This window comes from Carettochelys insculpta, chromosome 31 (genome assembly GCF_033958435.1).
Source record: "Carettochelys insculpta isolate YL-2023 chromosome 31, ASM3395843v1, whole genome shotgun sequence".
Lineage (NCBI taxonomy): Eukaryota > Metazoa > Chordata > Testudines > Carettochelyidae > Carettochelys > Carettochelys insculpta.
Genome location: NC_134167.1, coordinates 6,274,371 through 6,298,369, shown reverse-complemented (window position 1 = coordinate 6,298,369; position 23,999 = coordinate 6,274,371). Strand labels below are relative to the sequence as shown.

General features: G+C 40.1%; 1 protein-coding gene across 4 annotated transcripts in view; it reads right to left on the bottom strand.

Annotated features, from left to right (window-relative positions):
* UNC5D (unc-5 netrin receptor D) overlaps positions 1 to 23,539 on the bottom strand; it is a 301,553-nt gene extending 278,014 nt beyond the window's left edge. For all 4 annotated transcript variants that reach the window (XM_074981594.1, XM_074981597.1, XM_074981595.1 and 1 more), the window contains exon 1: positions 23,350 to 23,539. In XM_074981594.1, the coding sequence (XP_074837695.1) occupies positions 23,350 to 23,431 (82 nt within the window). In that variant the 5' untranslated portion in view covers positions 23,432 to 23,539. The remainder of the gene's footprint in view (positions 1 to 23,349) is intronic.
* Between the last annotated feature and the right edge of the window lie 460 nt (positions 23,540 to 23,999).

Below are 23,999 nucleotides of genomic sequence, written 5' to 3'. Positions count from 1 at the left end.
ATTGATAATAAGACAAAAGATATCATACTTCCCCTATATAAAACTATGGTACGCCCACATCTTGAGTACTGTGTGCAGATGTGGTCTCCTCACCTCAAAAAAAGATATATTGGCATTAGAAAAGGTACAGAAAAGGGCGACTAAGATGATTAGGGGTTTGGAACGGGTCCCATATGGGGAGAGGCTAGAGAGACTGGGACTTTTCAGTCTGGAAAAGAGGCGATTGAGGGGCGATATGATAGAGGTATATAAAATCATGAATGGTGTGGAGAAAGTGAATATAGAAAAATTATTTACCTTTTCCCATAATACAAGAACTAGGGGACACCGAATGAAATTGATGGGTAGTAGGTTCAAAACTAATAAAAGGAAATTTTTCTTCACACAGCGCACAGTGAACCTGTGGAACTCCTTGCCAGAGGAGGCTGTGAAGGCCAGGACTCTATTAGGGTTTAAAAAAGAGCTCGATAAATTTTTGCAGGTTAGGTCCATAAATGGCTATTAGCCAGGGGTAAAGTGTGGTGCCCTAGCCTTCAGTACAAGGGCAGGAGATGGATGGCAGGAGATAAATCACTTGATCATTGTCTTCTTTTCTCCTTCTCTGGGGCACCTGGCATTGGCCACTGTCGGCAGACGGGATACTGGGCTGGATGGACCTTTGGTCTGACCCAGTATGGCCATTCTTATGTTCTTAATGCACATATGAAAAACCTACATGTTATAAAGCATATCTGTAGGGAAAAGCAATTGGGCTCCCACTGAACCACGTAAAAACAATTTCTCTGTTCAGGATGTTAATCTGTTAAAAACTGATTACACATTACTATGTAACTTTTTTTAGAGCAAATACTTTTGGAAAAAATGCTGCCCAGAAGTAAAATGAAATTCTCTGAAGATGATGAAATCAAAACAATCCACATTGCTGGCAAGAAAAAACACATTTATAAACAACCAAAACAAAGCTTATAATCATGAAGTCTGGTGAAGCTGAATGTACTGCATTCTGCCTCAAAATAACCCCAGTGCAAGAAACCAATGAGAGAAACTAATATTGTAAACCTAAAAGTAAAATCGAATTCAGGAACCTTAACCATCTTTGCAATATGCAGGGTTGAGAGTCAGAGCAAGATGTACGTGCAGCAGGGCCGAGAGCCACCCTGGGGTCAAGGTGGGGCAGGGGCCCAGCTACATGCATCTGAAAGTGGTTGGGTCATGAGCAGAAGGGGGTGAAACCAAGTGCAATCAGCCCTTTGCACCACCGAGACAGCAGTGCTGCCCCTCCACACACACACAGAGCCACACAAAGCAGCAGAGCAGCACTGCTGCAGCATTTCTGAAGGACCCAAAGCACTGATCACCACTGCTGCTGAAGAGCAGGGACAGTGGACAGAGTGCCAGGCTCCTCTGAAACACCAGGCCCTGGTTCAAAAGACCCCTTTGCCCCCCTCTGTAAGCAGGTCTGCTCCTTCCCCTTGCTTTGGCAACCAGCAGAAAATCACACAGTCCATCCCTATGGATGTAAGCAAGTATTCCCGTTGCCTCAAAATTGTTGATTGAAAGGCAGAAAACAAGCAAACAAGGCTGTGGGTTATCCAATAGCACTCAGCAATTCATTGGCAAATCTAACATTGTAGCTTAGGATTGTCCAGCTTCCCACTTTAGCACCTAATGCACCTGTACCTGCCCCTCAACACCCCAGAGATCTTCCTCATCATCTCACAGATTGTCTCATCGCTGCACCACAGTCCAACTTGTTTATAGACACAATGATGGCAGGAGATTGCTGCAGCTCTTATGAGCTCCTTCTGTTCCTCATTATCCATCTTCAACTGATGCAAAAGGCACAAATTTCAACCTTTCCTCATTCCCTCTTTGTTTTACTCATTCTTATTCTAAACAAAGTATTTAGCTTCAGAGCTTTGGACCAATCTGTATTTTAAGAAAAAGCAGTACTGTTTGCATATGAATTGTCTTGAATAGTGATGCTGCCCTCTAGAGTCACCCATTGCAGCAAAACAGCACAACCACCACAGTTCAAAGGGCCACGTAGTAGCAGCAGCAGCCAGAACTCTGAGCCCCTTTGAAACACACAAGGTCCTGGGCAACTGGTTAAACAAATTGGTTAAACTAAGGTTTTCGCTTGTTCAAGGTGTCTCAGTGCACAGATATGTGAATAGAAGCTAAGAGTCTTCATTCACCATTAATCTCTAAATTAACAGACATGATTTAAGTTTCATGTACATCCATGATGGTTTTAAATGTTGGCCATTTGGAACATGTGAAAACTCGGCTACAAAGTATGTTTTTTATTTCATGTGCTTCCTGAATTGGTGTCCCTTGTCAACAGAATATCAAAAACTTAAAACTGCCATTGGACTCCCCACCCCCACCTTGAAGCATTAACTGGGGTGTTTAAGGTCTTGATTATATAAGTTTGAAAACATGAATTCCATCTCCTACTCCTTTGTCAGCTAGATTTCCTCTGCAGTTAATTGGAAGCCAGGGAACTCTGCCTCTGGGAAAGCCAGAAGCAATTGCAGCATGCCTCTCCTGGAATTTGTCGTCATGAAGTATAGCAAGGTCATTTTAAAGAGATGCACAAAAACAAGAAGACAGATACAAACATGCAAGGAGGCAGTACTGGTTGTGAATTAGCATAAAATGACTAAAAAGGAGGTGGTACAATTCCAGCTTTGCATCACATAAGTTCATTAGTCATGGCTGTGACATTCACCTAAAACCATTCAAGCAACTATTCTTTATTTGGCAAATGACGGTGAAGGCTAAGAACAGTTTACAGGCTACAATACATTGATTTTTTTATGCTCTTGTGTTTGTAGTATAAGTGCACCTCCACAAACACACAGACATTTTGTCCTGTTTCCTCTTCTAACCATAGGTAAGTGATTCTCAAAACTTTTCCTACAAAGAAGTGTCTATAGTTTTTTCTTCCCACCCACTTCCCTTCAACACCCCCCATCAATTTTACCATTACAGGAGACACCCTCGTCCCTTCCCTGAATGCTAGGTGAAGTGCTGTCACACAGTTTTCAGAACCCACCCTTGCAAAAATAAAAACAAATAAGAGTCAAGTCACTCATTATTAAAATAACTTTCCCTCCTCCCTTTCTTTTCTGCTGTAGCATGCAAATGCTTAAAGCTTCACAGTTTATACACAGTTACTATAGCAACTATGCTCAATTACATCGAGGGCTGAAAATACCCCACATGGATTTTGCTAGTACTGTACATTCAACAGCTTCCTAACTGGTCCTGGTTGGCAAAGAGGAAACCTCTCTCTCTTCGGCAGTGTAAGAGCCTGCTGACCATTATTCTAGAATGCTATACCATAGATCTGTCTTAAGCATTTATCTGCCCCACTTCACTGTAGTATCTGAGCACTTCATAATCCTTCCTGTATTGATTCTCCCCATACCTCTGTGTAGGGCAGTGCTAATGTCTCCATTTGATAGATGGGGATCAGAGGCAAAGAGAGACTAAATGCTTTCCCTTAATTAACACAGGAAACCCATACCACAGAAGGGACCTAAACGTAAGTCTTGCAAGTCTCAGGACATGTCTTTACTATGAGCTGGATTGACAGGCCAGTGGGGGGTCAATCTACTGTGTCTAGCAGAGATGCAATAAATTGACTGCCAAACACTTTCCCATCGACTCTGGTACTCCACCAAAATGAGAGTAAGTGGAGTTGACAGGTAAGTATCAGCTGTCAACTTACTGTGGAGTTGTAAAAGCTTGCAGAGAAGAGATCAAAGCTTCCCATTCTATTGTCTAGCATTTTTAAATTTATGATTAAAATCTGAGTTCTCTCAGACTTGGAAATTCAGGGACAAGGTGCCATTGGAGAAGAGAGAAAATAAACTTCTTTGTTATACCCTGTGATAAACCTGTTCTGAGGTGAGAAAATTTCAGTCTCCAGGTATTGCATTTGCACTTTCATTGTGTAGAAATACACTCAACACAACCTAATAAATCCTTAAAGATTTTTCTCAGAAACAATGAAGTATTCCAATCCCAAAAGAAAGCCTCATTTGTTCTTATTTTCATTTCACTCTCTGAAGTTGAGCCTAGACCACTCCCATTTATCATCATCAGGCAGTGGAGACCCTAAAAACAGGTGCCAAAGAGCTCTTGGTGACTTCTAAAGTAAGGGTAAGACTATGTCTACATTACACAAAAAAATTGAACTGCTCAGGGTCAGTCTTCTGGGTTTTGCTTTTGTGCGCCTGGCAGGGATGCACAAAATCGACTTATTAGGTGTCCCAGTTGACCCTGTACTCTTCGTTATCACAAGGAGTAAGGGATGTCAATGGGAGAAACTCTCCCATTGATCTTACTCAGTGAGAACAACCAAGTAAGTTGATTTCATATACACAATTCCTAGCTATGGCAATTATGTAGGTAGAACTGATTTATCTGAAATAGCTTGTTTTCCTAGTACAGACCACACCTAAAGAATTGTGCATTAAGGGATTACGTCCATAAGAAATCCAGAGTAGATCCAGGAGTACTAAATATTCAGAATTCTATATTCCAAGAGGGTAATTCACTAACAGCAGCCCAACCAGCTTAAATGTTGATTTCATGAAGTAAGAAATACGACAGTGCATTCCCAAGGTAGCAACTCAAGTATTGCTCTGTTTAGGACAAAATACAGACTTTAGGGAACTACTACAAGCATAACAGCTACTGCTTATAAACTCTCACCCAAGTTTCCTTTCTCAGCAAATGCACAAAACAGAATTCCCACCCTCCGAATGAGCCATCTCTGATTAGAATTTTGTAGTGTGAAATATTTTTATTAGAAATTTATTTAATTCATTAAAAGCTCCATTTTTGTGTGTGTCCTGTAATAAAGAGCCATAGAATATTGGTCATTTTACTACACCACTAAGTTCTTAAAAAGTTTACACTTGACTTTGGTCCAGCAGACACCTGGGCATCAGGGCTTCCAGTTTCCCCTGCAGGTACTGGATCATTGCCTGAACTGGGTATATAGTTTCATGTCACTAGATTCTAGCTAAGCCATCTGTGAATTGGGTATTCAGTACAACCTCAAATATTTAATATAATGGAGAACACTGAATAAACTGAGATACTTTAAAGACATCCATATATTGGGAGCACAACTGTCTTCTGACTTATTTATCTGAGGCCAGGATTGAGAACCAAAATTTATGGACCCTTTTAAGATGCTGAGACAAATATCACCATGTTTTTGTGAAGAATTCAGAGCCACATTTTCAATGGTGATGTCTAATTGTGAGCACCTATGTGTAGCTACCATGTATTTCGACAAGAAGTGACAGCAACAATAAATATGAGCTGTTAAGATTTCAGAACCTCTCAATGTCATGTTCTGGGCATCAAGTATTATTTCAAAATCAGACACCAATTCTGGAATGTTGGGCCTGCCTCCAACATAGCTGCCTTACCTGCTAACCATTTTGCTGGACCTGTAGGGCACATGTACACTATGGGACAATGTCATCCTAACTTACACTCCACTCAGGGCAGGCCATGGGAGAAAGTCTCATGCTAAATTTCCTTATGCTTCTCATTCATATAGAGCACTGGAGTCAAAGAAAGAGTGGTTGGTGGTTGATTTAGTAGTTCTTCATTAAATCCACTAAAACAACCCCCGAGGAATCAATCACAGCAGCGCATTAAGTGTAGACATATCCTCAATAGCAAATTCATCTCAGGAGCTGTCATTATACGGAAGTGCTGAAACAGACAGCAGTGATTCATGTGGGGCTCTGGTTCTAGACTTAGGTTTAAGAGAGGGAAAAAAAAAAAGAAAGAACCCTTCACATGCCTGGTATGTCAGTAGGGGCAAAAAGAAGTCAGTTCCCCCAAAATGAAAAACATCAAATAGTTTGATCCTCTTAAATCAAGGTGATGAAACTGAACGGTCTTAGATACATAAAAGGGAGCTTGCCAAAGCCATCTTGTCGTCTTTTCCTGACTTAGTCAGTGTAGCTTGTGATGACACAGCTATTTGTAATGCCAAATCAATGGGGTGGTTACTTGGACAGAAATCACAGGACATTTGCTGATACCCAACAGAAGTAATTTAATGACAAGATGAGGTCGACATTGGTTTCACAGCCCTATGACCTCACCCTTTCATGCTGTGAGCAAAGCTTCTTCATGGATTAACACACATCTCCCATCACAAAGCTGAAATTACAGTGATGTGCTATTTTACTGAAAACTACTCTGCTAGCAACATAAATTTTGCACAGACAGTATTTCACTTCAAGTTAAAGGTAACTCATGCCTCAGTCTTGCCATGACCAACACTATTAGTTATTCAGTCATGAGCATGTTTTTTCTGGCAACACTTTCAAGCGAACAATTCTCCTCTTGTTTTTAAGTGCAAGAGGACATGTACTGCCTATAGAGTATGCAATAGAGTAGCTGCTTAAATTAATATATACACAGGGAAAAAAGAAGTTCCAAAGACTTTTTTATGAGAGCTGCTGTAACAAAGCCAATGTATTCTATAACAAAGCTAGAAATGGTAATAAATTAGCATTAGGATGGCCAGTTGTTCTGGCCAGCCTCCAATTGGACATATTTACATTATTCCAGCTGGTTGTTCTTTACTTCCTGTACTAAAAAAAAATAAATCAAATAATACTTGTGTCATGTTGCAGCCTCTCTCCTGCTGCCATTTCAGAGTTCACTGATTAAATGACTCAAATACCAACCATAAAGCATTCAGAGATTCTTTGTAATAACATCTGTCATTCCCAAAGTAATACGCAACTCTCACATCTAAGTTTCCCAGTGAATCCTGTTGATACATGTTGTAACCTGTGGGCTTGTTTGAGGTGGGGCAGCCTTTAGTTTTCTATACCATAGGATATCTAAATACATGTAGGTCCGAGGCCTTCAGGAAACTATCTTACAAGTTTTCAGTTTGCCTTAACTAAATGGTGGTGTGGGATCCTTTGTTTGCATTTGCTGACTAGATTATGAAAGCATGGCTTCAAAAATGTGTCACCAATCCAGTACAATCAACATGGTTTTGTAAATGACTGGCCAAAATTGCTATATCTTGACAATAAGGAATGTGGATAGGCTATTTTCAACAATAGCTAACACTACATTTATAACTAGAGCTGGATGCAATTTCTCAGTTTTCCTCATCTGGAAAAATCCAAAATCAGGTTGATCAAAACATGTCACAAACTTGTGCTAAAATTCTTTTTTTTTTTTTTTTTTTTTTAACATTAAAGCACTAGTTCTTTTTGACAATTACTAAAAAAAAAAGTTATTTGATTCAAATGGGTTTTACAACAAAAATGAAATTTTAAAAGGTAAATAAGCCTTCAAAAACAAAATAAAGTATTTTAGGAGTCTAATAAAGGGGTTTCCCATTTCTTCAGTTTGGTCACCAAATTGAAAACATAGGGTATTCTCACAGCACCACGTAAAATTCACTTTTTGTGAGGGTGGCAGTGGGACAGTTCACTGGCAAGAGTAGCAGAGATAAAAAAAAAAAAAGTGTTTTATGACTGCTGACACAAGTACCTTGCCTGAAGCATGAATAAATGTCTATGAATTCACTATGAGCTCTGAGATACTGGTTTAAATGGCCATGAAGCAGATGCTTTTAGCCTTTCATGGTATTAAGAGATTAATATATAAATTAAATTTAAAATAACTCAGACCTTACAACAGCTTTTATTTATGTCTCCAAGGACCGGGGTCTTTTTTTCCTTTAAAGTGTGTTAGGAGCACTAAACAATTATACATAGTCAAACATCCTAGCAATCCAACTTAATCCCACCCACCTAAAAACTAAACAAAGATTAAAACAAAGAGGAAATAAAACAAAGCTCATTAGGCTGTGAAATGGGACTACCTACATGTGGCCATTCTCTAAATTGCAGGATATTTTTGCTGAGTGTGCTTGACACATCCCTCCACTTCATCTTTGGAGGAAAGTGAATGTTTTTCCCCCCAAATCTCTATAAACAATGCAACATGTTAAATGAAAAACAAAACAAAAACAAAAATAACTGTAGTACCCACTGTTGTGATTGTTTGTAAAATACTCAAAAGCATGGGTGGAAAGGAACCTTTCTTGATATTATGTAAACATACATTACGGAATGATCAGCCTAGTTACACTTTTTTTAAGTATGTACTTTAATGCTCCAAATTCAAGTGTGATTAGAATCCTACAAATGAAAACCCCAAACTCATCTCAAAACGTAACAGCCCTTGCTGTTTACCTTGCAGATGGCATATATTCCAAGTATTCTTGGATCATTAAAATATCCATTTTTCCCCCACATTTTCCTATGACAGTTACCTATTTTAATGGGTGACAATTTGCCTTGATAAGTAGCAAGCTACTAGTTTGTCAGAACGCTTCCACGGCATAATATAGAGGCTTTTTACTGATATTACTGGAGAAAACCATCAATTGTGTAAGGTTGTGAATAGTTCAATGGAAATAAAATAGGGTACCAGCAATAAATTAGAAAAGCGTTGCCTTCTTTATGGGTCTCAGGCATTTCTTCATGGTTGCTACTATGCAAGAATTTTAAATAGCCGCTTAGATGGGATAACTCATGGAAGGCATTATAAACCATTGACTTTCATTATGCTCAGCTGAATCTCAGTAGTAGGACTTCACCATTTGTGGAAACACAGCTTTAAAAATGGTTGGGGTTCAAAACAGAAAGCACATCAATAGGCCTCCTCAACTATAGTGTGGTTGAAAGGAATGCATTGGGCTGTCTGTCTGATGGGTTGTACCACAGAGGTCCAATTGAGACTGTTAACTGGTGTGCTGATCATGAGTCAAGAGTGTGCCCTTGTTGCTAAGAAGGCTTATGGCATATTGGAGCACATTAGTAGCATTGCCAGCAGATGAAGGACAGTGATTACTCCCTCCTATAAAGCACTAGTGAGGCCAAATCTGGAGTACTGCATCAAGTTTTGGGGCCCCCACTACAGAAAAGATGCGAACAAATTGGAGAGAGATCAGCAGAGGACAAGAATTAAGGGTCTGGGGCATAGGACCTATGAGCAGAGACTCGGGAAACTGATCTTATTTTGTCTGCAGAAGAATGAGGGTGGATTTGATAGCAGCCTCCAATTACCTAAAAGGAGGTTCCAAAGAAGATGGAACTAAGCTATTCTCAGTGGCTATGGTTACACTAGCGAGTTTTGACAAAAATGGAGTTTTGTAGACCAATCTTGGTGCACATCCAAAACACAAAATGTGTTTTGTTGACAGCGTCAACAAAACTTGACACTTCTGTTGACAACCTGCCGCCTCTCCCAGATGAGGAAGAGCGCCTTTGTAGACAGATTCTGTTGACAAAAAAGCTGTGTGAACACTCTAGGGGGCCTTCTGTTGACAGACAGGGCTTCCAGGATACTATGGGTGCTTGTGTCTTAAACGTTATCTAATGGCCTACTTGCAGCTTCTTAGAGAAAATTTGCCATGGGAAATAAGGCAGTCCAGGGTCTTGACATTTCCAATCACTTTCACTAATGCTTGTCTCTGCTCTACAACCCCTGCTAGATTTACAACAACATGTGCCTCCCTCTGCACTTGTGAACGTTAATCTATCCACCCCACCATATCCCCTCCTCCCCACAGAAAGTTTTGTTCCTCTTAATTGTTTAATATCTCACAAAGAGCCAAGCAAAGCTCTTTAAAAACTACCAGTTAGATTCTTCAGGAGGGGTTTTTATTGACATTTAATGATAAGACTTGCATGCACATCTACTAAGTGGGCAAGTATCAAGTAGGCCAAGTCCTCTTTTATGGGAGATGTTCAGTTTCTCATGTTAAGCTGCTTTGGAGGTTAATACGACAGGCTTAGATAACAGAATTTTGTTAGTTGCATGATAGTGCAGCAGGTGCAATGCGGGCACAGTAGAATGTGAGCATCAGGTGGCTGTTATTTGTTTCCATCCTGACAGGTGCACCTTTTCTCTCCAAAGGATAGAGGAGACAGTAACTATAACTGACACTGAAGGCAAAAATTCACTCAAGAATACCTCTGCTGAGTTACTGATGGCTACGATTTTATTCACTGGGGTTATAGGGTTGGCAGATCGTTGCTGAAGTGGCTTGCAACTGTGTTTTGAATTCAGCTCCCATGCATTCTTATTGGTGGTGCATGGACAAGGTGGGCCTCTCGGACGGGGTGAGCTAAGCGGAGGCAGACCCCTTCAGGAAGGTGTGAAATTTCCTAAGGGGGCACAGCATGATCAGCTGCTGGTTTTCAGGCTCATCCAGCTATTAAAAATGTTGAAATGTTACTCTTTTTATGCATGTGTATTCACATTTATATACCGAGTCAAAGTTTTTACATTCTACAGACTTATTTTCTTACATGTGCCCAAAGGGTACTTTTCCATATGAACATAACCAAAATTTCCATAGCTTAGATTACATCAGACAGGCTGGTGGGGGAGAGGGGCTGCTAATTGCAAGGACAAAAATTAGGGCCTGAGGTAAAAAGTTTGCTCACCCCTGCTCTAGGAGACAGTGAAGAAAAAGTAGCAGAGAGATTTCACAACATATTTTTTGGGACAAGAATGATGTTCTGTCTTCAGAAAGAAGTTCTCTTACCACTCCACCATCTCTGCAAAAGAAGCTAAAGAATATTTATGGAGCATGTTTTCTTGACAGCACTTTCAAAAGATATAAAAGGAAAGCAGTCAGTTTTTCTTCACTCTCTTCTTTCAGTAAAGTTGCCAGTGCCCTTTGAAAATATGAAAGCACTTGAGAGCTTTCATATTTTCAAAGGGGAAAAGTGCTAAAGAGTACTCTTGTATTTCAAATCCATGGAGAAATCAGTTTGCATCTGCTGAAATTGTTCACTCGGTAAAGGTAAAGCCAGCTAGAAATGTCACTTAGTTACAGAGTCTACCTTATTTTGAAGGAATGAGAGAGCGCAGTGGTCACCATTTACCACATTTGATGAGGCCCTTCTGTATACCGCAGCTGCAGAATCAAGCACGGAATCTACCCCGTATGACATTTGTTACCTTCTCACATTTAAAGCTTTCATCTCAAAAAGCAGTGATTAGAACTAACTGTGATCATGGAAAGTGCTGAATGACAATACTGAAGACTTCCAGTGAAATACAGAACACAAACACCACCTGGAACATTGCTGGCTTTCAACAGACGTAATATAAGTTATATGGACCAATGACAGCTCTGCAATGCTTCCTCATAACAGACCCAAGAGGGGCTCATTTCATATTCACATTCAACCCTTAGCCTGTTTGCTGAAAGGACTACAAAGCTGATCGGTGCTACATGTAATGGTAATAACAGCCCATCTGCATGTGGGCTGAGACTGCCCTCTGATTTCAGAAAGAAACAAAAAGCCATCAAACAGCAACAAAACAAAACAAAACAGTCCTTACCCAGAATTCAAACCTTTTTCTACACTAGTCTGACCATCGACACGTTCCACAGAAAGCACGACATGATTCTGAGGGAAGGTTAAAGATATGGTTGAGCAGATGAGGTACAGGTGGGAAAAAGGGAATTCACTTTGTTGTATTCATTTATTGACTGGCTTAGCAGATTCATTATTTGATGCTAGACAATCACTATTTGATAACTGTTTGCCAGAGGTGGGAAAAGTACCCCAAAAGTTACTTGAGTAAAAGTATAACTGCTTTGGGTGGAATGGGAGGGGTGTATTTAAGTACAAGTTGGTCACCACTGTCCTTCTGTAAAAATACCTTACTAAAGGTGCACACATCACATCTTGATTGTACTCACGTCCCCAGAAGTGAAAGCAGCTGCACTTTTACTTGAGTAACTTTTTTGGGTACTTTTTCCACCTCTGCCATTTGCAACTGTAGATGTAATAGTCCATTAGAAGCTATGTAAGGGCACTTTTGTGCAGTACTTAAATATAAAGAACTAATACTATCAAGTACAGAATTAGAAGGTCAGAAGTCAGAAATGTTCTACATCCACTACATTTCCACATAATTCTACTCCATACAGCCATTCAAGGTCATCTAGATAAAGTGTTGTGGAATTTCCAGTCTCCATTGCAGTCCCTAGAAAAATGTCCCTTGACCTCAGTGAGCACCAAATCTAGCCTTTGGGGCCTTACTTTTCTCCACGGAAGTCCATAAGACTTCTACGATTGGTTTCAATGGGAGCAGGATCAGACCTTTAACATGAAAAAACCCTCACTTTCTGCCATACCTTCTCTTTTGATCTCATCACATCTCCTGAAAAAGGTAAGGCAGGAATTGGCTGGCCCATAATTTGTGGGGTGCGCAATTCTAGTAATTTGCCCAAGCTGTTAAACATTCACATTTCCCCCCAGCTCAAAAAATAAAGCTTTTCACGATCATTATGAAGTGTTATACAAGCAAACAATGGAACAGGCATTTCAGACAATTAAAGCAAAGTTATCGATCTTAACAAAAGTCAAAGTAGCCCATTAACAAGCCCTAGATTCAATGAAAACATAGTAGGAATATTTAAATTGTAGTATAAATTAGATCTGTAACAATCTTTATAGGAATGGGCAAGTCAAGTAGGAAAGTTATCTTTGGAAAAATCTATTAACATTAATGGAGCGATAATCCTTTTAGATTCATTGATGCTGACAGATTAAATACTTTCAATTCATTTTTATTTGGTTAGCTCATTTGACATTGAGTAAGTCCTAGATTCTATATTAAAGTGTGAACAGTGGGCATTTTTCTGTTACTGTGACAAAACCATGCATTACTGGAATGTTTGCATGGTGGGTGGCATTCCAAGGAGTTTCCATGAATATGGTAATACTGAACTCTGCTCCCAAGTGGGAATAGGAGAAGATAAATTCGTTTTAATCTTGAAAGTAGAAATATTGCAGCTCAAAATTAAACTAAAATGACTGAGTTTGTTTCCTATTTAAAACAGGCTTCAAGAGAAAAAAAATTAAAAAAAAAATCCAGAGAGTTTAAAAAAACACTCCCTTTAATATAGGATTGGTGAGAGTGGTAAGCCTCACTTTTGGCTAGCAGCACTCAACCGGGGTAGGCATATGTTTGGGGTATGCAGTGGTCTTGTATATCCTATGTCAAATCATCTAGATATTGTATTTGCCTACTTTTATATCAGGCTACAGGAACAGGTGCAGTGTTGAGAAAAAAATTAATTGCTGCTGTTGATTCACTGCCTCCCAGAAAGACAAAGCTCACATGTAGGGGAAAAAAAAAACAGGGCCAAAATCTCACACTAAAATGCAAGCGCAGTTTATTTATATGTTCATATAAGTTATGTAATTATATGGGAAAAGGGGAAAATAAACAATAGTGTGCTGTGGCTCTTTTGTGTTTTATGTCTGATTTTGTAAACAAGTAGTTTTGGGGTGAGGCAAAACTTGAGACATGCACAACAAATCAGATTCCTGACAGGGATACAGTAGTCTGGAAATGTTGAGAACCACTGCCATAGGAGACAAGGTGGTGAGTTCCTCAGCCTCTAATACTAGAGCTAGTTGGAAAAATTTCAGTTACATATTTCTCTCTTGAAAAAGACAGTTCCAGCAGAAAAAATGTTTGACAAACATTTCTAGAAAAGAGAAATTTACTCCAGATTGGCCTGGTGGTTGGAGTACCTCTGCTCGAGAATGGACAGTAGCCTAGCAGACATGGAACTCCCCTAGGAAGTGGAAGATCCAGTTCAAGTGCCAGTCCCTACTCAGACAGTGCAGGGACTTGACCCTCAAAACATTTTGCAAAACAGAGGAGTTGTCTTCTTCCCAGTCCTTTCCAACAGAAAATAATCCCAGGCCCTTTATATCGCAAATGGAATGCTGCTCTTCATGGATCTGGGGTCTGGATGCTCCCAGCCCTGTCCCTTATGGGTGTGGGGAGAGCCTGGTCACCCCCTGTACATTGCCTGGAGTCCTGCAGAAGCTGTTGGGCCCCTAAGTGCAGGAATAATCCTTGTTAAAAGGAGTTGTGCTGATTTATACCAGTTGAGAGTCTGGTCTAACAGGATTCTAGTGCTTTCTGACAATATAACATACAGCACATTATAGTATGAAGACCAATTTCCCAACCAAATTCAATTGATGACAACTACACAACCCATCTCTTACAAAAGAAACCTCTTTGTGCACACTATATGGGAACTAGCCAACCTTAAAAATACGCAATACACTGGGTAAAATCATTCTGTTTCTGAATTAGAAGAATATTTTAATGTATCTATAAAATATATACTCAGTTCTCAGAACTACAGGATATGCACAGCAGTATCTCAAGCTTTTAGTTAGAACACAGTTCTAAAGAGACAAGGCATGCATTAAATATATGCACCACCTAGTGTCTTCAGAATGTCCACTGAATTCATTATTCAGTTCCAGTACAGCACTCTGATTGGCAAAGTGTTTCTAAATGCTATCAAGAATTAAAGTTTAACTCTAAGTAAACCAGTTTAGTTCTATAAATGTATGCTAAAATGAAAAGAAGCCAGAGTATGTAGCTTTTTCTCACACACTTCTGACAATATATACTAACAGTAAATACCTCCTGAATTATGGCTTTCATACATAATATTTCAAAAGGTAATGTCTATCCCTCAGATTTACAGCATTCTTGGTTTTGGCTTAATCCCAAGAAGTCAGGAGGCACCTATCACTATAAGAGTCGTGCAATTGTATAACTGCTTAGATTGGACAGGATTTTATACAAAAGGCTGAATTCAATTTAGTAGAGCGAATTCATTTCTATAATACAAGTTATTACTAGGACTAAGCTACTGAAGAAGTGATTCTGTGAGTAGTAGTTCAGATTAAAAACAATTCTCTCAGTTAAGTGGTGTGTGCCTGTTTTATGTTTATTCTCAGAAAGCTTTAAAACAATTGATTTTACTTGCACATATACTCTCAAAATTTGTTTCACAAAGGCATTGTTACAAAAAAAAAAATTATACTTACCTAACGAGGAAACACATTAATAGCATATGATTTGCTACTAATGACAAACAGGCAATTAAGCTCAGAATTCAATTGTTTCAATAGCAAGCCAAATAATAAGTGAAATTCTCTCTTGCTGACCTACACCCACAAACATCAACCAACTGAAATTAAGGGGGAAAAAAAAGGTCTTAGTTTGTCAGGACAATCCTCAGACAGAAAGGCAACATTCAAATAAAACAGTCAAAGGGATATTTTAAAAGATCCTGAGAGAATTGGATACCCACCTCCCAGTGAATTTGTAAATTTTGAAAATTCCCAGGCCTCATTTACTTGTTGTTCTTCTGAAAATCCCATCTTCAGCCCTTTACTCCAATTCATACCCATACTCCTTGCATGGAGGAGATGCAGTGATGGCTAGAATAATCCTCTCCCCTAACCAAGAACCCCTCTCCCTCACCCCACCCATCTACACCCAGAGAAAATGCAGTCAATTGGACCAGAGAATTTACATTTCAATTAATTGCAAATTTGATGCTGCCTGCTTAAATCAGATAATTTTTATCTGTGCCTCACAGTGTGGCACTGTTCCAGGTCACCTGGAATTAAGAGAAGACTGTGAAACTTCATACTGAATTCAGATCAAATAGCTGCTGTGGATTCCTTTGTTTGTCATTCCTTTCCTCCTCAGTAACTCTAATGACCAGTGATCAGAAGACAGATTTTTGGAAGCTAACCTGCCCTTATCCATCATAACCAAGACGAGGAACCCTGTCTTGAAGCAAAAGATCATAGCCAGCCATTTCTGTGTCACCTACATAGCCAGCCATTTCTGTATCAGCTACAAGCAGGTGTAAGTTTGTCTATTCAGCCAAGAACAGGAAAGGCACACAATGTTTGAGGTGATGCCTTTTACAAAAAGAAATGAGAAGACTGATCCTTGAACATCTCTCAGAGACAATGCCAGAAACCCACAATTTACTAGCTGGGTATTCGTTTAGACATAGTGAACTCTGGTTTCAATATGTACCTCCCCAGTTAAAAAGATGGAATGTCAGTCTTATTCTGAGCACAGAACAAAAGCATGCTTCTAGAGACTACAGAATGGGGTAGAGATATAGAATTATTTGCTCATATTGCTTCTGGAGCACGTGCATGGCCTGGTTTGATGTACAGGTTCATATTCTGCATTGCAGGCTACAACATGTGCATTCATATGAGGAGTAAATGATCAATTTTATCATTCTGACTTATAGAAATATTTTTTCCCTATGAAGGACGCACCTCAGCAAATACCTATCCCTATTTTTCCCTCTCTTTTTTCTATGGAGAAAGTTCTACTCAAATTTGGTTTCTGAGTTAGCCCTTCCTTTAACCAAATCCAGTGTGTCTACATGACCACTTGGCTCCTCACGCACTACTCTTGATATCTGTGGAGACAGCACTATATTCAAACATTCTGATGTCTACCAGGCTCCACTTGTGATATCCCTGAGCTGGAACACTCTGAGCATAAAGGCAGGCATTTTCTGCTCCCAAATTTTGGTTTCAAGGTCTCTTTTCAACATTTTAACCAGCTGAACAGGAATTTTGCTTGGAGCATCTCATGGATTGTAAAGTACATTAAGATATGCAGCATGAAAAGCTATTGAAATGGACAGATTGTGTTGTATCATGGAAGTTCTTGTCAAGTGTAACTCAAGAGACTTTAATCTCTTGTTAGGATACTACCCTGAAAGAAGCCACAAACTGATAACAAACCAGGTTGGATTGGGAGTAAAGAAATTACAAGAATCTTAACAAGCTTTTTTTTTTTTCCTGTAAAACTTTAGATCTTACAGCATATTTAAAGAAACAAGGAGCACTTTGATTTGTTGTTTACTTACAATGATCCACCACAATTGTCTTGTGATTCTGCAGCACTAGAAAGATTGTCATCCTAAACTTGAGAGAAAATGAGCACCATTTTAAAAAAATTTAGCTGTATTAAAAAACAAATAAACCTAAGCCACCCCCCGCCATTATTAATTTACATGAAAACTTTCTGGATCCAGCAGAAATGTCATGTCACTGTAGCACTTTCGGCCTCTTCATATACAGAAAGAATAGGATATGAGTAGCAGTACTGTAAGTTTCTACCGTTGCCAGGACGAAGGACTATTTTCTAAGACTGACCCCTTGGCAGGCATGTTCAAGGAAGCCTCTGCTAAAACATGTTTTCTAGTGATAATGGTGGGTGTGGAGACATGAATATTTGCCCACTGGGAGCAGAACTGAGCCACCAAATCATTTCTTACAAGCCAGCTAGCCATTTGATGGTAATTATTTTTGATTGCTACCAACCGTGGCAGAATGCAAAAACACAGTGCATTTATGTTAGGACAAAAACTACAAAAAGTCCTATGGCACTTTATAGAGTAAACAGATTTTCTGGAGCATAAGCTTTCGTGGGCAATGACCTACTTTGTCGGATGCATCTGTTAGTCTACAAGGTGCCACAAGACTAGTTGTTTTTGCAGATACAGACTAACACAGCTATTCCTCTGATACTGATGTTAGGACATTTTTTGTCCCATGACCAGTGTCTGAAGTCTTCCAACATTACCTTGTTTTTCTATCCCGAGACAATTCCTTTCTGCTGAAGGCTTTCAAATGCATGAACAGGTGTCAAATTCCCATTGAAAGTCAACTGGGTTTCAGCACCTAAATCTCATTTGTGTATTGTAAAATCATTTTCTGTATGGTTAACTAACGTCTCCTGAAACACGCCGTAGTGGTCAGAAAATGATGGGAATGACACTCACTCCTAAAGACTCCAAGCAAGGTGAAGCACCATTCTTCTAGATATTTCACAAACACATGCTCAGACAGGCCCTGTCCCAAAGAGCTTGCATCTTAATGGATACGTGAGAAAAGGGAAGTCTTAGTATTTCTATTATACGGATGGTATTGGGACATTTATGTAGATGAGACTTTCAGGGTAATTCTGGGTAGAATATTTTGCAGGGGAGGAATAGGGCCATATTTGTTTATGGACAGAATTAGGAAAACATTTCCCACATGAGGACATTCGTCCACACAGTTAACTAGTGCTTTGTTGCTCCCAAGCATCTGGTACTATTCGACAGCATAATGAATTAGATGGACCCCTTGATTGATTGGTTATGGCAGCTCCTATTCTACAATCACCAACCTTACTAGATCACTGGATATCATTGAGAAAGCTAGGAGGACAAAAGCATCAATTAAAGTTAGATGAGTTAAGTTACAAAAGGTGAAATAATAAGTTTAGACTTGTTTGTATTGTTAGTGATTTGTGTAATCTACTTGCAACATGCATTACAATGTAGTTTATTGTCTTCTAATGGTCTGTAACAGACTATAAAAACAGCATACTTGCAAATACTCATGCAGTATGGGTAGGCCAAATGATACAATGCGGCACAAGACAAGTTCTTTAAAAGCAGAAATGGAAAATGAAACAAGTTTCTATTTTCTATAAATGAATTCAACCATCTGCTCCATTACAAGAGTAGCAACATTCAAAACAACAGAAACAGCAGCCTCTGGTGTTAAATTTCTGCTCTCAGTCTCAGACTCCAGGTTTTCTCAGAAAGCAGGACTAAAAATACAGAAAAGATACATCAAGTTGCCCTGAGGGATCCCTTGCAACGTAAGTAATTTTCCATCTTAGTATATTATATTATACTATACTATTGTTTGCCTGCTATAATTCAGTATGAAAGTATCATTGTATTACCAATTTGAATTCTGCAATAGTGAAAGCACATTTAGGTATGAAATTGGGCTACAGTACCAAGGAGGACACTTGTTCTCATAGTATGGTAAGCTCATTTCACCCCATAGAGATAATTTTTGCACACGAAGGGACAGAAATTATATATCCTCCTTGGCACACATGAAGAAAATTATACACCAAGTAGCACATGCACATTTTAAAATAGAGAAGACCATAAAAATCTCAGGAATAGGTTAATGCACAGGAAATGTTATGCTAGTTCTAATTACATTAATAGAACATGACCACAAATAGAGGTCATTTAGTAAGCAGGCATACACATGCACACCCGAATTTGTTTGAAGACCTAAACTCCATAAAATTAAAACACAATGATCTGATATTTGGTCATAGAGATCGAAAGTTACTATGCAGAGTTGTACTGATCTGCACTGAGTTAGAGGCAGTGCACTGTATTTTCTTTACAAAGTCATAACGTGCTGAAGTATTTTGCTATGCAAATAACTGTGCTGTTAAGCAAAAAAAATGGGCTGCATCTACCTACTGTATTTACATATTGCAGCAACTGCTGCCCTCTGATGTAAAGAATTAGAAACCATTCATGCTGGAAGAAATTCTGGCATTCAACAGGTGTGATCACATAACCCCGCTAAAATTTCTTTCAAAATTTGTGGCAACATATTACCAGAAGGATAGTGAACTGGAACGTTATCAGAGGGAGGCAACAAAGACCGGAGAAGATCTTACAAGCTGATTGTTAGAAAAAACTAGATTTGCATTCCTAGAGAAAAAGATGAAGGAAAATGGTCAAGTGATGCAAATACATGAGTAGGACAAGGTACCTCGCTGTTCTGGGCTCAGCTTTCATACAGAATTTCCTGTAGTTTCAAGCAAATTAGTTTACCTCTCTGAACCTTAGTTTCCCAACCCGTAAAATGGAGCTAATATGTTATCATGATTATACTGAGTGTGCATCATTCTGAAGGACACAGAGAAAGCAGATACCTACAAAGTAAACATTATGACATTAATAGAAACTGCAGGTCTTAGCTCAGGAGCAATGTCTCTGCTCAGAAGGTAATTTGTACGTGCAATGGAATGAAGAGTGAAAGACACTCTTGAAAGGTATTTCACACTGGCGTACCAAACAGATGGATGGACCATATGATATTCCTTCCAACCTCAAGCCCATAAACAGAATGCTAATGCAGAGAACACCTTAAATGACATTCAGAACCGAGTCACACAAATGGCCAATAAATATTTTCCAAAATTATTTCCTGACATTTTCTATATTCCCTCCATCAAACAATTAGAATATCTCATTATATCTAGACAACACATTCACCACATATGGACATTGAAAAAGATCAAACAAATCGGTACGTTGACACTGTGTGGATTCAGTTAGGACTTGGCAGGTCAGAATATTTGCCTGCCACTTTCAAGTTGTAAACTGTTAAATGTATTTTTAATAACCAAGAAGCTCCATTCTCAGCAGGGTACCAGGTATAAAGATGTGAACCTCAGTGAGACACTCCAGAAAAACATACAAATACATTCCCTTCAAATGCAGAATCAAACATTTTTGAAAACACCCACTCTACTCCCAAAAGTGGAAGTAGCCAGAGCAAGACCGTCATAAGCCTCAAATAAAAAATAAAATAAAGCCACGAGGACTATGAGAGCTCACATAGCAAATACTGAAGAATTCAGATAACCAATACCTCTGTAAAACATGATTCCCATTTACAATGGAGAAAAATGGAAGCAGACAGTTAAAATTAATTTGCACAAGGCACCAGCAAATCAGTAGCAAAGATGGCATTAGAACCTCTTGACGAGCAGTCCTCTGCTTTAATTGCCTGATTACTACAAATGGAACTCATTTGTGTGCCTTTTCCCAAAAACCACTACTTCTGTCTGTCTCCAGGAATCATATGCCCCCAATAATTGTGTTGTTACCCCAATGGTCCACAGAATCCTGTCCAGTGTTGCAGGTATGCAATCGTCTAGACTGCTGTCGTCCTCAGTTTTGCATACATATTATAAGAATTTTTGATTGAAAGCAGATATTGTTCCAATACCTTGTTGGAACTGACCCACCATTACATGGGTTAGTAGTGCTCTATCTTCATGGACAATGGACTTAAATTGCAGCAAGGGAGGTTTAGGTGGGACATAAGGAAAAATTTCCTAACTGTCAGGGTGGTTAAACACTGGAATAAATTCCCTAGAGTGGCTGTAGAATTTCCATCATTGGGGATATTTAAGCACAGGTTGGATAAATATTAAAAAGAGATTACCTAGATGGTGGTTGGTCCTGACATGAGTAAAGGGGACTGGACTTGAGGACCTCGAGGTCCCTTCCAGTTTTAGTATTCTATGATTCATAAAATCAGCAGCAACATACAGTGGCTGTCACACAGTGCTGTAAATGCACAGGCACCATTTAAATAAAATGGAAAACACTTAATGATTCTTATTTAGAACAAAGTGTACTTAGGTCTAGCAATACTACCCAATCCATAGCCAAGAGCTTCACAAACAAGACAATGAGAAAAGGATGTTTATGTTTTGCAGGCATCTTTGTATCAGATACGTGGATGGACAAAAATATGCAGTTTACCATGCATCAATGAGTTAACTGCAGGGGAAATATTAAGAACTTTCTATGTCCCATTTTTTAATTGATCTCTCTGCACAATGTTTATGTAAAATAAAAGCCTGCAGCTATGCACACATTCATTCTAACAGATGTAAAATGCAACACAAAGATTATCTGCAATCATTTCTGTTTACTTGTAAGTGCTACTCAGTGGAACTCTGGAATGCAATTTCTTTTAAAGGTAGCTTTAAGACAACTTCATAAACAGTAATCTTATAGCTCAATGGGTCAGTAACTGGGGTTAACTGCTCCAGCTAAAGCTGCAAGTAAACACTATGAAGCATCAAAAAATGAGAGAGATTGCAGCCACTGAAGTGATTCTAAAAGTGATTCTAAAAATACCTTGCTGTCTCTCATAACAAAGGACTAAAAACAATTTCACCTCAGCTCACTACCTAAACATCCTGTATGGTATATTTTAATTAAGGATATGAAGCTTGTTTTGAACAGAGTAGACAAAGGAAGAGTTGTCCTGCTGTACATGTGTGGTGTGAAATTTCACATGCTCATAAGGGCTTTATGCTATTATTGAAGACAATGGCAAAAACTCTCAGTGTTCAAAACATGAAGGAGAAAGTCCTTAAGTCTCTGTCTCATCCCACCAGCCACTTAATATATAACATTTAAATAAACACTTTCCCCAATAATCACATATAAATTACTATATTTATAGTCACACAGGGAGTGGGAAAGTTAGGCTGTACTTTGTTCCCATCATGTTCAATTCTGAAAACAAAGTTCACTTTTTATGTATAGGACCTTCTGTCCTATGGCCCCTAAATACTTCTCTTCACTGAATTACACCAACATCTTCCCACATATCCCTTCTGAAGACCCTTATCTTTCGGCCAAACAAACCATTTGGATTTATCATGGAATAGCAGATGAGGGTGGACTGCTAGACACACAGGAACTATAGCAAGCTGTTATCAGCAATTTGCTAGTAACTTATTTTATAAAGACTAAAATGACAAAGTACCTGGGAAAGAAAATTAAATGATGAAAAGAATATACAAGGATAGAAACCTGCACAGATATTCTTATTCCTGCATTACTGTCACTCTCAAGGGATTCCATCAGGACCTATTCAGACAGCATCAAATTTTGATCACTCTGACTTGGCAATAGTGCTAAATCACAACTACAGTGCCCATCATTTTCCTAATGGTCAACTTAAAAAAAAGGCCCAATGGAAAACAAACTTCCAACAGCAGGGATCTTCCTTTGGGAGAAGGGGAAATACCTTCCCCACAACCACACACACCTTGTGAAAAGTCCAGCTTTGCCAGCCGAGGGGGTGAAGGATTCCAGATGCTGAGCAGCTGACATTCTTTGGCTAGTGGCTTTGCAGATTTTCTAACTGGAGTATTGTAGCATGATGACATTAAACGAAAACGTGGGGATCAGTGCATATCATAAAACAAACACATCCCTGACACTAGTCTCTCATCACTACGTGGGTTTATAAAGTAACTCTATGGTACAAGGGGTTAGGGATATTGTCCAAAGGGTACATCCGGAGATCCACCTGCCTATGAAAACAAGCAGCCTTGGGGAAGGTAAATCAGTCTCGCTAAGGATTCAAACTACTGGCCACAATTGCTTCTGCACATCTCTCCCCCTCCCCCAGGAACTCCTGGGCACGATGTCTTGCAGCAGAACATACTTTTCTCCCCGACCATCCCCTCCTGTCTTTGCCTATTTTTTAAAATCAGCCCTGCCATGAGCGGTGCAAGGTAAAAGCAAGAAGGTGCCCCCGGTCCATACCTGCACCTGACGCCACACAGCTCTCAAGGTGCCACTGAGGGGCGAAAGGAAAGGAGAAGCTCGCACCAGGGGACAGAAAACAGGGGCTTCCCTGGGGTGGAAGGCGAGACAGGACTGCACGCGGGCTAGCGGGGGATGCAGCTTCCTCCCCGGCCTCCTTTGGCAGAGTGGCTCGTTTCTCCCCCGTTTCCCACGCTTACCTCGGAGGGCAGCAGCCCAGCTGCAGAGCCCCAGCAGGAAAAGTAGCCGCCTTCTCGGGGGTGCAGGGCAGCCTCCCCCCATGCTTCCCCCACGCCGCTTCTTCACCCCCAGCTCCGAAGAGGGTAATTTCCCTTCAGTCTCTCAGGGCTAGAGTGCCAGGCTAGGACTCGCCTCCCTTTTATTGCCGAGCCGTGGCCTCGGGGTGGGGGGGGGGGGCTCTGCAGCTCCACCGCCTGAAGAGGTGGTCAGCGGGCAATAGGTGCCCCCAGCCCCGAGCTCCCCGGTTCCTGCCTCCGCTGCGCTCCTCCCGGCTCCAGACTAGCCGGAGCAGCTGCGAGCCAGCATCCCTAATGAGCTCCCTCCGCCCGGTTCTCCGCTGTCTGCCAATCAGACGAGGGCTGGGCGGGGCCTGGAGGCAGAGAACGGGGTACGCGGACCCAGGCCTAAGGGTAGGGATGGAGCAGGAGCGCTCTGGCTGCCAGGGACGGCTGCTGCCTCTGCAGATAGGGATTATTTCACCCCTCCTCCTGTACTCGCCTCTTCCCTTCCTGCTTTCCCTTCCTTACCCTTCTCTCAAACTCATTGCACATGCTGCTGTCCACAGATGGCATGACTCCCCATCCTTGTTCCAGAGGTGCTGGAACGGGGG